The sequence below is a fragment of the Parus major genome, chromosome 1A (genome assembly GCF_001522545.3).
Source record: "Parus major isolate Abel chromosome 1A, Parus_major1.1, whole genome shotgun sequence".
NCBI classification, from domain to species: Eukaryota; Metazoa; Chordata; class Aves; order Passeriformes; family Paridae; genus Parus; species Parus major.
Window position 1 is genome coordinate 40,994,832 of NC_031773.1, and position 16,666 is coordinate 41,011,497.

Genomic DNA, 16,666 nt, shown 5'->3' on the forward strand with positions numbered 1-16,666 from the left:
TATGGGCTATCAGTACTTCAGTGCAGTGTCCAATACAGATAATAATTTTCATAATTTAAAGGTCCATACAATTATTTTTTCACGTAGTGCAAAAGCACAAGACTAAATAGCAGTCATTTTCCTCTAGTTTTATAATTCCAATTAGTCAAGTCACCATTTATTTGACAGAGTACAAACCCTAGAGTAAATGCTTCTGAGAGTTTAACAGCCTTGGGAGGTGCTTTTAAAGGAAGTATTTCCTTTCCATAAGTTTATTAGAAATTAAGAATAAGATAACTTGTTTACATCACTGTTTTTTGAAAAGAAACATCATGTTAGATGGTTGTGGCTGTCTTTTAGGAGAGCCATCACAGCTGGAGGAAAATACATCCATCCTGTTTTTAACCAACCATGACGAGACATCCTCCCAAGTGTCATCATATTGAGTTTCAGTATCAACAGATCACCCAACGGAATGACAATAACATGTCTTAATTTGGGAATTTTATGTTGGTTCATCAGATTCACAAACAAAGGAGGAATAAACTGGTTTTAATGCTCCAGATAATAGGTACTGAAAAGGAAGAGGGATTAGTAATAGGAGCGAAGGCAGAAGGGAAAATTCCAGCAGAGATTTTATTAAAAAATACAGAAGTAAAAGAAATATCTAAATCTTATTGATAAACAATCCTGAAAAAACTTTAAAAAAAATCTGCACAATTAAGACATATATATGTATATAGTCCACCAAGAGAAAACAAGAAATAAGCAAAAATTTTAATAGCTACATAGAAGATACAAAAGTGTCTTCTAATGGAGACAAGAAAAGGCAAAGACCACAAGAATATTTGCAAATTTATAAAGTGAAGTACATTTGATCTAAAAGACAGCATTTATATAACTTTGTGTTACATAGTATTATAAACAATTGTGTAATCAAAGGTTGGGCTGGAATAACAATGTAAGACCATTCTTTGACAAAAAATCTGTAGTTAAGATGCTGTCCAGAAACAGTTGCATCCAAAAATTTTATGCTTCTTTGCCATAACCAGTAGTGCTCAAGACTGAGCTGCAAATATAGAGTACTTATTGGTAAAAAAATCAGAGTTAACCAAGGAAGTGAGGGGATGTCTGGCTATCTGAAGGTGGTTGCTGAGAGAGAAAATAAATTATACATGAAAAATTGACTGCAAATTTCTATGGCTCTAACTGCAGTCATATTTGCACAGTAAGCTTGTGTACTAAAGTCAAACTAAAGTTGATGTTAATGAGGTTCAGCCTGGGAAATGGGCTTTATCTATATACAGTCAGTTGCAGAATTGGATTAAAATGCTCCCCCAGTTCAGGTGTCCTACTTTTCAACACAGGCGTAAAGTTACAGAAACAGACGATTACCTAGTTTTGACTGTGGATTTACAACTGGTGCTCTGCAATTGTAAAAAAATAAAATCTGCCATGTAAAAAAATAACAGACAGACACAAAGAAAATAAATATTTTCCATTAAAAAATAAGACCTACAATCATCTAAGAAATGCATTTTTATTAAAAATAAAAAAATAAAACCCAAATCATCATACACTGCAACGTTTTTCCTGCCTTATGTCTGCATTCACAATACATTACCTGATGGGGTACATTCATAGCATGCAAAGCTTGAGCACATGTGGACATTCTCATAAGATAAGAATCTTTTGTATTTATGGTCTAGATTTTGTATCATTTTGTGTTTGGTTCAAATATATTCTTCAGAAGTATAAAGCTGATTTTTGTTTTTGTAAATATGAGAAGTGAATGTTGATGGGGATGTGATAAGCAAAGTGTTCAAATGCATCAGTTTCGCAGCTGAATTCACATAGATGCAAATATAGCTTCAAAGTTTAAGTGACTTAATTTTTGTGTTTGTAACTAAAAGTTTTCACAGTACATCATCTTGCAATCATGATTAAAATGTTTAGAAGATATAGAATAACTCACTACTTTTTGGTAAAACACTTGAGAATATGTAAGAGACAAAGAACACCTCTGACATTTTTTGTATTATATCTTATTTAACTTAGGTGTTTAAGTAATGTTGTCTTAGCACAAAGAACATTATTTTCACAATCCTTGTCTGAGTTTAAAAATCTGCACAGTGGTAACCTACATAATAACTTCTATTAATCTAAAAATATGTAACTAATGGCTTCGTTATATTCAAAGATCTGATTAGGCTGAAATAAGAGTCCTGGGATGTTCAATGGAAATGATTTAGAAAATACTAGTTTTGATTGGGCTACACTTCATTGAATAGATAACTAGAATATCTGCTTGCTATCAATGTTTGAAACAGTTTTTAAAATTTCTTCCATTTTGATTACTTTGATTTGATGTTTCTGCTTATAGCAAAATCCAGTGAAGAAATGTTCCTTGTCATTTTATGTAACATATTCATCAACATAGTTCATTTTCATATTTTATTACTTCTGTTTTCCTTTAAGTAACATTTTTTGTTGATTTCTTATGAATTCTTTCAATTTATCTTCAGTAAAAGCAAGACGTTGTTCCAGGACTGAAATAGTCTGCATGAAGAAGAGAATAATTTCAATTTGGTTTACATTACTCACACAGTATTACAGAAGTGTGCAACACAGTAACATAGGAAAAGTAATTTGAACTCAACAGGAAAAAAATACTATAAAATGACATCTCCTTAGCTATTCCACTATTTACAACTGAATTTAAAAGTTATGCCTTCATCTCCATGGAGATTGTCTAAAGGTTTTTGTTTTCACAAAACATTTTCACTGAGAAAGGGAAATACATATGTGCATAATGTAAAGTACTCTGAAATACTATGTGAAAGTTGCATCCATATTTCAATAGAAAAACAGCCATTACTGTGACCTCAAATGATGTATTTAAAAAACCTACAAGAAACTTTTAAGGAATCCCCAAGAAAAGGAAGTGAGAAAAAAAAAATATACTATTAAAAGGTATTAATTCTCTAGGAGATTATCTTCATCAGAAAAAGTAGGTTTTTGGACCCAGGCTGGCACTTTTTTTTCCATCCAACTTACTACACAAGTAATTTTCAACTCATGACTTGACTCCATACTTCCCAAAACCTATTTCTTCCTACTTAACATTCATATTGCAAAAGAACACAGAAAAAAAAAACCTCAGCTGCTCCATTTTGAAGTGATATAATGCCAATATATTACAGACTACAAAGAAGTATCTTAAAACATAAGCTAAATCTGGATTAAAAAGATGTACTGAGCATTTGCAAACCAGTGACTCAGAGTCACTGAGACTGAGCAGTTTCATTGGCACTAGGGCTTACTACACTGCTTGGATTCCTACCTAATCCATCACCTCACACACTAAGTTTGGAAAGGGATTTATTGGTTATTTAATTGATTTAACATTGGCAATTTACTTTGTTCAACCCCTGCTAGTGCATGATTGCTCCAGCTGGAATGTCTGCTAAACAACTGGCTTCTGACAAAACTACCCTAGATCTCACTACTGAAATACAGTGATTCTCTTCACCCAGACTTAAAAATACAGCACCAATCTTTATGATTATGCACTAGGAAGCTTTCATTTTAGCAAACACAGTAACTGCAATCAATATTTTGTGAAAGGAAAACAGCAAAACAGTCACTTGACTATAGAGCTATTCAAAATAACCCCATAGTCTTTAATGTTCTGATTTATGAACATGACTCCAGGGTATTGCTGCCCTTTGACAGCACAAGTGTCACCTGTTACTGCATACTTACTAGAGTTAACATATTCAGCTGCCCCACAATGTCGTCCAAAGCACTGTCCAAGGAGGAGGAGATGCTTCTGTGCAGTCCCACACTATGCACATCTGACCTGCTCTCATTCTCTGCCTTCCTTTTTGAACTTCTTGACAAGGTAGAAGGAGAGGGACTCAGCAGTTCTTCACTCTTGTCAATATCCTTCAATACAGAAACATAATTTGAAGATTCAGCTGCCTTTGTCTTTATTTAAGTGGAACCATACCATAAGAAAGACAGGATTTTAATTAAATTTTTAATTAAAAATCAGGCTTTAAATTAAAAAAAACCCTCCACATATACACATACACAGATTTTCTTTTTGTACCAGGTCCAACTCATAACACTTCAATTTGTTCTGACCTAAGAGAGAATTCCAGTTGTGATGGATGAGGCAACAAGGAAAATCTTAGCAGTCTTTAGGTACGTGTTTCAGGTACATATGATTGAAGAACTATGTGCTGTACCCACTAGGGTTTGAATTAAAGCTTGAATAAATACAATTAATGAGGGATGTTTTCTTCAAAAATATATTTCTGGTTGACAAAGAAATTCACTTAGAGTAGTTATATGGATGAAAAATCCATATGACTAGATGACCACAAACGCTCCTTCCAACTTCATAGTATGAAACTTTTTTCAGTATGAATTAACATCTTATCTCAGCATTAAAAAAGTAGTTTCTAGTTATTTGTTCAGTGATGGTACTCTTTGAAAAATTGATTCCTTCAGAAAATGGGAGAAGGAAACCACAGAAAAGATCCATACAATGCAACATTGAGACAAATAACTTTGATGTATAAACATTGCTTCAGGTTAAGTGAGAGAGGATGATTTTCCCCACCAACTTGGTTTTGTCTGTGCCTTGTGCTTCTTCATGATATTTTTGAGTTATGAAAGGTTAAATCATCACTAATTCATTAGAAAGTCCTTCACAAAAACTTTGCCTGATTAATTAATGACTTACTGAGATTTCTTTGAAAGCTTCTTATATCTTCAAACAATTTTAGTTTACCTTTAGACTAAAATAAATTGTGGTAGTTAAGTTTTACTTTTTCTAATTACATTTGATATATCTACATTTACAAAAAAAACCTTTTAAATTATTACAATTAAACTATTTCTCTGGAATTTATTGACAGCCCATGAAAACATCCATTAGCTATGCAAATGGGAAATTTTAGTCTCACCTGATATATTTTATATACACAGAATTTACAATGTGCCCAAAGTATATTTATGTTGTAAGGCTAAAGAGATTTTTCAAAGGAGAGAGTATTAAAATCTCTGTCAAACATTAAAAAAAAATACCCTAAGTCTCTAAAATAATCTAGTAGATATAAATTGCTAGGCAGAATTATTGGCAGACTTTTACAAGATTACCTAGGCATGTTGATGAGTTCCTGTCAAGAATGATTTACACATAGTTGACCCTGCCTTTGAATCACGTAGGATCGGAGACTGATGGATTAAATACTGCTACTGTGATAATGTAACTATTTGAAATGTAAGTAATGCTAAATCAAATCAATATTATTGTGAACTTATACTGCTGCATTATCCACAATAACATTCCTGTGTCTTGAGTGCAATCCTGCACAGTCCTGTGTGGTGGTAAAAGGCAGAAAGCAGAGACTGTGGTAAGGTAAGAGAGCAAAGAAGAAAGTTGTACAGCCCTCTCTGGGTTAAAAGTTCCATTGTGCAGTTACATTCTGCAAGCACAGGTCTCAAGCCCCCAGGCAAGAAGCCATGAAGTGCAGAGCACGGCAGAGCATGGCATTAGTAGAGACAGGGCAGATCCCCAGGCATGGAATTCAGACCTTAACTGACAATGCTATGAAACCAGAGGAAATCCATCTCAAGGTCTGATAGTACCATGGTATTCACTGACATCACTTTCATTGATTTATGAATAAAGAAACAGATAAATTCACAGAAAGGTACTTCCAGTTTCCTTTCCACCCTCCTTGCTGGCCTTGGTGACTGACTTAAGCTAATGAACCTAGCATGTCAAATAATAAATGGCTAATGCAACTAATACTGAAGTCTATCAGTGATGCATATTGATACCAGGGTGTGGCAAAAATAAAACTGTGCTAGACATAGAACTACAGATTTCAAACACTAAACATACAAGGCTGTTCTACAGAAAGACACAATGGTTGTAACATTTGCAATGGACTAAGAGAACTGGCATTCTCAGGCCACATCTACTTTAACTCATGAATCATAGAGCAATGTTTTGTTGGCCAGGCTGCTGCCTTTTAAAATGCACAAAACTGTGGAAGAAAGGGCACCCTCTCCAGCCATGGTGCTCAAGTATATCATTGGTCAACAGAAAGCTTTAGTTCAGTGGTTAGAACGCTCAGCCAGGAGCAGGTAAATTCTGTTCCTGTAAGAGGCTTTATATTTTATATATAAAAGGGAATAAAATACATAAAAATTCCAAAAGAGAAAGGACATGAACCCAGAACTTTCCCACTCCTAACTAGATGGCTTAATTGCATTCCTCTCTACAATACCATTAATTTAATTTTCTTCTCAACATGAAAAAAATTGTTACGTCAACCTCAAATTAGTCCAAAGAGCTGTATAGTGTAAAAAGAGTAACTTGTTAGCACAAAATGAAATAGAATAAAATGGCTTGGTTTTTGGACAAGATAGGCAGAAAATTAATTTCTCAGTTAATTTTACTTTGCTTTCACTCCTTGCTTTAAAGTTTTAGAAGTCTTCAAAAGAAAGCATTTCAAGTATCTTGGAATATTTTGGCTCTCAGTGTCTCCCATGTACTTTTAGATGAACATGATATATAGGATTGTTGCATCTTAAGACTGTCCATATCTTCCCCTTACAAAGATTTTATGATATGAGATACTGCTAATGCAGTCCTAGAAGAACTCATATTCACTGTGTTATTTCCAAATTATGAAGATATATCTTGAGCTTCTTGGGAAACAGTATTAATGGAAGGCTTTGGCATGTTTACTGAATTACAAGACAAATATAGTCTCAAATACTAATTAACATGGGAAAGATTAAGTTTGGCATTCAATTCAATTTGGCATTCAAATGTTAAAGACAAAATATTGCCATGCATTAAAGAACTCCTATCTTACACTATGAAGAATGCTCCTGTATTTAACTACAGTGGGAGAGTCTGTTAGAATAGACTTCTCAGTGATATTTTTAGAAAAACAGGAAGATAGGGAGCCTACAGAAACCTTGCTTTTGTCTGTAAATTTTGACTCTTTGCCCAGAAGATTCCAAACCTCAACCACGATTAGCTAAATTTGACAGAGAGACAAAGAACTCACTGATTAAGCTGCAATAAGTTTTAGGAAAAATTGGAGGCCTGGTAGATGGAACACACTGCAGGAAAACCAGGAAGGAACCATGCATTATATATTCTGCATGGCAGCAGTATATCCTGACCAACTATCACATGCCTTAAGAAACATAGACAGTTGATAAAGAAAGTTAAAAGCATCAGTGAAAAACATTCAGTAAAGGGACAACTTGTAAATCTTATTAAATTGTATTTTGTAGACACCTGTATGTGTTCTCTGAAAATTATAGCATCTGTTGCTGATTTTAATCAAACCTAAGGAAGAGTAGGGTTCTCAGTAGTAATTCATTTCCTGAAAGCTCCAGGAAACTATTTGCCAGAACTTCTCACCTCAGGTTAACACAGCTCTGTGATCTCACACTCCTTAACTCTGAAGGAAATAAGAAGGTGTGAGTAAGACCCAGGTCTTCCCAGATACCAGTAACAATAAGCTGTAAATAAACTTAGTATTGTTTGTCTAATGTTCATAAAGCTACTTGTACTAATATTATGGGAAGTACATTCATTTTCTTGCCTCTGAATGGTAAAAGAAACTAATTGGCACAAGACAGAACAGGTGTAACTGTAAACTCTGATACTCTCTGTCTTGGCTTACAGGCATTCTGCTTCGCAAGTTCAGTGTCCCAAGGATAATCTATTAGTCCTTGAGTACTCAAAATTAATAAAAAATAGATTTAGCATTCAATGACATTCAAAAATTGCTGTCTGTGATTTATGATGATTTTAAATTAATTTAAATGAATGGAGCAGGAGAAGAAAACAATCTGAGGTTATCAGACATTGCTAAATTCTAGGAACATCTAGACTACTCTGAGGTTGGTGTTTCTATTTCTTTTCAAAAAAGAAACACTGCACTTCACACTGAAGATTAATTAGAAATTTCACTACAAAGTAATGATAAATTTTGCTCTTAAACCCAGCTTAAAGAGATTCTTTCAACCCAAGGAGGAAAGGTGTCAATTAGTAAAGAGAGCAAATGCTAAGCTACTAAAAGTCTCCTTTTTCCTACAGTAAAATTGACCCAAAGTTCAATATATCAGACAAATAGGCCATGAAAGAATATTTTGTATCTCAGTAAACTGCCACCAACATTGCAAGTCATAGTAGTGGAAAAGTCTTCTTGTAATTTAGTGGGTTAAGCAGCAAATTGAGATTTTTCTGTTACGTATTCAAAGACTTATGAGCACAGTACAACATGAAAGCATTTATAGAAGGCAAAGATCTTGATGTTTGTCAAAACTCAAACACAGATAAGCAAATAACTGAACTTTCAAAAATCCTTAAGAGCAATGAAATAAGACTACTTCAAATTTTCAACTTACATAACTTATGTTCAAAGTGGTTATTTTTATAATATTCTGGAAATTTGTAGATATTTTTTAAACACTGTCAGAGATCAAGTATGTAGCTATAAGACTATATGCTTTATATTTTAACCTTTCCTAATATCTAACTTTAAAATATCCTCCAGCTCAGCAAAGGGTCCAAAACTGCTGAAATCTAACACAACACTCAAATGTTAAAACCTTGCTGTAAAGGAGTGACACTAGTCTCTTTTTGGATACCAGTCAGCTTGTGTGCAACACTTTCAGCATTACATTTTATTTTAAATAAAGTTCTTTTTTAAAAAAAATCTTTCTACTCAGTCTGTTTCACATGAAATGCTTCAAGAATTAAATGTTGTCTTTCCTTCAAATCAGCCCCTTTCTAAAGTACTTGAAATGCTACCAATTCATAAACAACAATTCTATATGTCACCAGAAGTCTTGTAAAAATGTCTCATAATTAAAAAAACAAAACAAACTATTCTGAGAGTCATCAGAGCTATAGCTTATTTTGAGAGAATACATTTTAATAAGGCAATCAATTTTAAATTGTTACTTCTGAGCAAAGCAAAGAAGAAAATTAAAATGTGTACAGTCTTTCCACTCACAGCCCATTAGTAAAAACATAAACCCACATTTGGGCAACTTCATGCAAGTTACAAATAAGGAGGAGAAGGAACAGATTTAATTAATCAATAGGAAGTTATTACCATGACATTACCAGCGGATGTTCAGCAGAAAATTAAATTTAGCTTATAAAATGATGTCAGAAACAGCAAACCATAATTGTTCATCTTTGTTTTCTGTAAAGCAAAATAGCCAAAACTCTGTGGGTGGTGCATGATCAATTTGTGAAAAATCCTTACACATAACCTTATCACCCCTGCCTGTTCCCAAATGTTTTCCCATGAAACATTCACACAGAACACAGACACAAACACTGCATTCCCAGTCTCCCTTTGCTTCATGACTGTTAAGAACAGAATCTGAGTAAAATGTATCCATATATAAGGATGCCTGAGAAGTTTTATTTATAGATATAAAAAAAACCCCCTCAAGGAAAAATGAAAGAAAAAAAGGAAAAATAGAAGCCTATGTCACTCAATTTGCTATCAACAGGCTTCAATCTTCTACGAGTTTCAAAGCAGGAAACTACAGACCACAGTTTCTAAAAGCATATCTTAGAGATCTGATCATTAAGATGGGCTTATAAAAAAAGTGGCATTGGTAAGCTTCCTAATGAATCACAAAAATTGGCATGATCTGCTTTTTAAAAATAAACCTTTAAATTTTGAACACATGGTACATTTGCTACTAATAGTAAAATATTTCTGACAGTGTGATTAAAACAACTACAAATAATTAGTCATAAGTAGGGCATTAAGCTCAAACAGACTAAGAGCAAAAGCATAACAGAGTAGTGTCCCACCTTACCAGATACTGAATTCCTGTGTCTTTTGGTTATTTGAAATCATGGGAAGTTCTCAGGAGTAACAGTACAATCACTATCACTGCTTTTTTCCTCCTCTTGTGAACCTACCCTCATATAAAGATGGTTCACCATGGAAATGCTAAATTTAACCATTCAAGAGTTGTTTTCTTTCTGTGTGGTTTTTTTGGGGGTTGGGTTTTTTTGTAGGACACAATTACTCAGTTCACTTCTACTGCTTTGAAATTATTTTTTTTTCATTCAATGAGTGATCCACATAAAACAGCTCTCTGATCTATTAGTCTAACACTGAGTACATTAAATCACAATTTGTTTTATCGGCTCCTACTGAAGAAAACTTCCCTATAGTTTCAGCTGATGACAGCACTCCTCGTTTCCTCTCCTCTTACACACACATGAATCAGCACAGCAACAACTTGCTATGTATCAACTGTGGCTTTCTGCCCCATGTTATCTGATGAGGTAGCTCTGAAATTCTTTATTTGCAAACTTCAATGACGGTTTGCATTCAAGCAGTAAAATACAGAAAAACTATGTGGCGCATCCAGAGCAAAGTTCTACTAAGCATTTCTAGCTTGAGCAGTCCGCTTTCAGAACTTATAACAGGCTTTCACACTTCAATCAAAGTCTTTCATGTAGCCTTACACATCAGAGTCTTCTCCAGCTTTTAAAAAAATGCCCAAGCTGAAATAAAAAAATTAAAGCACTTAACAGAAGTGCATCATAACCAGCCTGACATGGAAACACCTTGAAGGACCACTGAAGGTAGCACATCCTTCAGCTTAGAGCCTGATCATGAGCAGGTTACAAACTCACAGCCAATAAAACAGGCCAAACCATCAGTCTGTATTCTTTAGCAAAACAGCTGTTTTCACCTACAATGGAAGAACATAACAATTTAAGTCTTGAAAATAGTAAATTCAGCCTGAAGCTAACTGAGTTTATAGAGGCCAGAAGGCCAGTACAAAACAATGAAAACTAGTAGCCTACTTTGGTGGGGTTTTTTATTTTATTATCTGTACAAAATTAATTGAAATCCTGATGCACTTACAGCTATGGTTTGATTAATCAGATTTATTTACTTCTATCAGGATGACAGCTATATTGAAATTAGTATTCCTATGATGGTATGAAATAATAAACTCTCCTGTCCATAGGTATATCCCAAGATAACCTGAAAGTTCTATGCAAAGAAATTATATCACATTTTACAAGCATCCTTTCACATACATAATGAGAAACTGACTACATGGTTTTCTTATGTCATCTTTTTCCCAGAGTACTACTTCTGCTTTGCAGAAACACTGTAAAACAGACTACATCCAATGCACTCAGTATTTTATGATTCTTCATATACAGAATCTAGTACAGAACAAAAATATTTTCTCTGCATTCCATCCATGTCAAGAAAGCACTGAATAAGATAGAATAAGCCTTGTTTTCTCCAAGAAATATAGTTATTTCTATTACCCTAATGAAAACATTTTAGAAGTCCACAAATATTTGAGTTCATCCAGACAGAAATAAATAATATTCCTGAAATACTTCTTTCTAAGCTCTCAGATCATCAGTAATAAACTTAACTTAAAACCAGGTGGTTTTTTTCTTTCTGATTTGCTCATTGATGCTAATTTCTAACATTAATAGTAGCCTGCACAGAGTCTGCATCACTTTAAACTTCTAGAAAAAACAAAGAATTTTCCCTCCAGAAAACAAGCAATACTGGTGAAAAGTTAGGAATGGATAATTAAAAACCAACCAAACAAAAAAACCCACAAAACAACAACCAACCAACCAACAAGCCCCCAACAAAACAACCAAATAAAAAACTCAAAAGCATTTCATGAACATACAAAACAAACCAGGCAGAAATCATCGAAGGTTCAATGAATCCCCTGTCAGGAAGTCAATTCTAAAATAACAGTTCAGGAAGACTATATTCAAACACTTTCACAAGTTATAAAAAAACATGCACCACAGGCACTAAAATATAAAAATGTACTCTGTAAAAGAAAGGGAAAAAAGGGTAATCAATTACCTCCAATATATCTTCAGCTTCAGCAAGAAGCTTTGCAAAGCTAAGGAGAAATAACATGACACTGTGGAAGCATTTCCTACTATTTACAATTACAAAATAAAGTACCCAAGTTTAATTTAGGCAAATTACTTTGGACTGTTTGTGTGCGTACGCAAGGGGACATCTTATAGCTGAATTAAAAAAAAAAGTTTCTATAATGGCTTCTTTTTACCTACACAGAGTACTAATAAAAATTATATTACAGACTCTGCTTGAACTTCCTATCCATTCCAGGGCAGAGAAAAACTAAAGGAGGGCAGGAGGAATACTTGTAACAGAAACTGGAAACATAATGAAACAGTTACTAGAATGAAGTAATGACAAAAAATTAACACCCCTATGAGGACAAGGCCCTCCTTTCTACCTCCACAAATAGAACATTCTGATATTTTTGATATTACAAACGTTAATGAACAAAAACAGAAGTATAAAAGCTCTAGGAGTTTCTTAGAATATGGGCAAATGCCCTGTACTTCAAATAACAGGTTGTGGGGGTTCACAGAGGGCATCAAGTACATGGGAGGAAGGGGCAGGGTTACCCACAGAGTGTGAAGGAGAGTACAGCATCATCACCACGAATATATCTAATCAGAGAAATGACAGCCATTCTTCTGGCTTGCCTGCTCATGACTCCTTTCTGCCCTCTTCCCGCTACCTAAAAAAACTGAAAGCCTTTAAACCAATACTTAGCTAAAAAAGTCTAACTGAACTTAATAAAGAAAAAGTACCTGGTAACAGTGAGTTTGTTGTAGTCTTAAATTATATATAAAGGACAGCACTTCCTCTGTCTCATTCAAAGTCACCTAGTATATCCATATTCAACATGAATTTACAATGAAAAGAGATTGATCAACAAACCTAGAGGAATTTCTTGTTCTTGAAAGCATGTTTACTCCTGAGGAAAAAAATAAAATGAAAGAATATACTTTACCACGTGCAATTGATTTCTCCTAGATAAGGCTTTCATACTTAACCTGTTGAGACAAAACTAATCTTGAACAACTTACTGTATGTAAATGAGAAGAACTAAAGGAATACACTTCTGTCTCAAACCCCGCCTTTGAATAAGAATGAACAAAAAATTACTGAGGACAAAATCCTGAAGTGATAGGCTCTGCCAGAACAAGAACTGAAAGCTGTGTATAATGTTCTCCTCAGCCCTGCAGAGGTGAGAAGGGCTGCAGCCCCTGGGCTCCAGCCTGCCCAGACCAGGCACCTGGTGCTCCTGAGGAGCAGGAGCTGGTGGAGGGCAGAGCTGCCTGCGCTGCAAAGCTTCCCTCCATGCACTGGCACTGCGGCAGGGCCCCTGCTGCAGGAGCACACAGGAGCTGTTTGCCAGCCCCTACATGACTTATGTGCATATCAACACACAATTTCCTTTCAAAGTTACATGAAAAGCTAAAAGAAACTCCTTTCTGCCAGCACAGCTGCATCTGTATCAATGGCTTTTGCCAGAGTAAATGTCTGAACTATGGTACAAATTTTCTTATTTTGCTACTCCATATCGATACAACTTGTGTCATAACAAAATGTTGTTGCACAGACTAACCTAAATTGCCTCCTTTTAGGAGATGCTATGGGGGCAGGGTGCCCATACAAAGATTTCACAGAGAAATCTCTTGTAAGCTGAGATCTGGCAGCTTTGATTTCCTTTTAGAGCACCAGTAGCCACAGGTGGTTATACCACTTGACCAGGTGGCTAACAACAATACCAATGAGTTTGTTTACTCCCTAGAAGCAAGTATCAAATCTCCTTTAATACAAATTACTTACAGGAAAATATCAAAGAGTTAAAAGCATTTGAAATTAAGTTAGCAATCCAGCATAGTAGAGTCCAAAGCTAAATCCAACAGGGCCAGCACAACTGCTTGGACACTTTGCCAAAGAGACATACTACTATCTGCAAAAAGGAAAAAAAAAAAAGAAAAAAAAAGAAGTCCAATATTTCATAACTTGGAACTGAAATCTTCAGACTATAGCCATGAAAAATATATTTTACTGTGTAATAGAAGAAATGCAGTTCCTCAGCACTTTACCAAGGCTTTTGTTAATGAAGTGTAATGCCTATAAATGGCTCATGAAGGTTTCAGAAGGACATCAAACACTTCAACAATAGTGTCACAAAAAACTCCCACAGTATAAAATGAAGCTTCCAAATTTTGAAAAGTCAAATTTATGTGCTTTTATTAGATTTCACAAAATACCTGGAGGAAGTAGCGAAGTCTATCCTGAGCTATTTCAGTGCTCAGTATTAGTAAATATACAGAAGGTTTAGATAAGCTGTCCCATTTGTCCAGGTAAAAATAATACTCAGTCCTGCTTTGTTCAGAGGTGGGATTGTAAAAAAATTGCTTTGGTAGCACCAGAACAACTTTGTACTTAAGTCAGTTGAATTCTACAATTTACTGTGATAGGAATCAAATTCAGAATCAGCAGAAACTGAGAAATATGAGAATTACATACGAATAGCCAAGAAATGTTAACTTTGGAGTGGTTGAAAAAGAATTTTAATATCTCAACGATTATTTGTACTTTAAAAATATCAGAAACAAAAGAAGCCCCAACAACAGCATACTTATTAGCTAGAGATGTTAAAGCTTTATACATATTTTTTGTGTGTTCAATGAGATACTTTTATCTTCCATTTCAGAAGATAATAAATGTTGTAATTGTATTTCTGGTGAAATACTTTCTATTCCAACCACAGCAAAAAAGACTATTGGTTTTGAAATAACTTCAGAAGTCACATAATGATTCTGATTTTTAATATATCCTGCAAAAATGGAGAAAATACCAGGGGAGTGGGGAAGCTGAAATTACATCAGTAATCACAACGGATAAACAAAATAATTGTGTGGTCACAGGTCAGAGTCAGCATAAGAACTGTGTCAGGAAAATGCCAAAAAATCAACTAAAAAGTTGACTTAGGACATATAGAGCAAATATTTAAGGCCTAACGTCAGTACAGTTTGAGGGGACAAAGAAGAAATGGTCTTTCAAACTGAAGACCTCTCTAATAAAATATTTAGTCAAACTTATTCATAAAATCATTCTTCTTTTTATATCCATAATATACATGCTACAATTTTATTAATGCATTTCAGGTTGTAATGCATCATGAACTCAATTATCTGACTAGTATTTCTTCAGAAACAGTTAAATCAGAAAGACATTGCAGAATTATACTGCTTTTAGTGACTCCATTGAAATCCACTCTTGTTTTAATCCCATACAAAATATACCAGCGATCTGCAAAATCAAGTTTACAGGTGACAGAAAAGGCATCCTGTAAACTATTAAAACAGTCAGGGTCACTTGGCATTCTGACTGTGTTCAAATGTCAAAATGAACTTTATGTACATACACGAGACATCAGAGAAGACTACACTACAGAGTAATACATACAGAAAGCAGAGGTGTTGAAAAAATCCACAATGACACAACTGGACACAATTATAAACCTTTATGATAAGGTTACTGAAGAATTACAGTATCTTACATTCAACTAACTGAAACTGCTAAGCAAACAGTATCGTACTATTTCATTACACTAGCAAAAATTGGAAGTATGGACACCGAATTCCTTTCCCAAGAGATGTAAGGAAGGAGAAAACATCTTGGAAGAGTAACCTTTTCAGGAAGGAACACTTGATACTGGTTAATCTAAGAATAGTTTAAGATTAAAGTAATTCTTTTCAATCTCTGTTGCAAGTAGGGAGTCTTCCTTTACAATAAAAATGCTGCAGTATTTAACTCAGAGTTGCATTGCCATGCCTTCACTTCAGGATCTAACACGCACAGTGGAACTCACACCTTGGTGTACAGGAAATATCCATGCAGTTAGAAGATGCCAGAGGACAGCGTCTCCCCCCTCTCCACCTCCCTCCTTTAACCAACCCAAACTGCTACAACCAGAGTACCATATCAGGGCATAGAGGGGAAAAAAGAACAAGCCCAAACCCAACCAAACAGCTTTTCAGAGCAGTAATGCCACATACCTCCACTGACGGTGTCACCCACAGAGCTACTCATTTTTTCCCGAAATACTTTTTATTGCAAAATACAACAGAATCCTGTGTTCCTCTTCCACAATCACTAACCATAGATTTGTTTCTCACTTGGTCTCCTCAGGTGTGATATATACTCAGCTTTTACTTTCCAGTGTTTCAAATTCAAGCAAAAAGGATTGAGCTGCATCCATTCAGTCTCTGTTACCTGTTTATGTTACAGCCATGCAGACTGAAGAAATCTGAATCCTCTTAGGCTGAAAAAAACCCAAAACCGAATCCAACATATGTACTGCTTAAACAAAAGGAAACCATTACTACCACCTCCTTTCCTCCTATTTTTTTCCTCTGCAAGTTAAGAAAGATGTTCAGCTGTTGCATGCATGTAACCCACCAGTGTATTACAGCACAATCACATTGGATACATGGCTCCACAGACATCAGTCCATTCACTTAGGTTACAGTCAGTTCTGATCTACTCCATCCCTAAATATTTTTTTCTCATTATTTCCTTTGTGCTCATATTAGTGTTTGGACAGCTGAACAGATCAGGGAATTGACTTGGATGGAATTAACCAAATAAAAACAGTCATTAAGTTAAAATGACTGTGAAATCATCCTTTAGCATTGTTCTACCTAATTTCTAACCCCCACACTGTTTTGGTGGAAGATACAAGCCAAGATGTTTTTCTACAT

The 16,666-nt window shown here is 34.8% G+C and overlaps 1 protein-coding gene across 2 annotated transcripts in view; it reads right to left on the bottom strand.

The window, feature by feature from the left end:
- Positions 1–1,505: 1,505 nt before the first annotated feature.
- POC1B (POC1 centriolar protein B) overlaps positions 1,506–16,666 on the bottom strand; it is a 48,259-nt gene continuing 33,098 nt past the window's right edge. For both annotated transcript variants that reach the window (XM_015627496.1, XM_033514729.1), the window contains 2 exons: positions 3,745–3,927; positions 1,506–2,538 (listed from right to left, as the gene is read on the bottom strand). In XM_015627496.1, the coding sequence (XP_015482982.1) occupies positions 2,437–2,538; positions 3,745–3,927 (285 nt within the window). In that variant the 3' untranslated portion in view covers positions 1,506–2,436. The remainder of the gene's footprint in view (positions 2,539–3,744; positions 3,928–16,666) is intronic.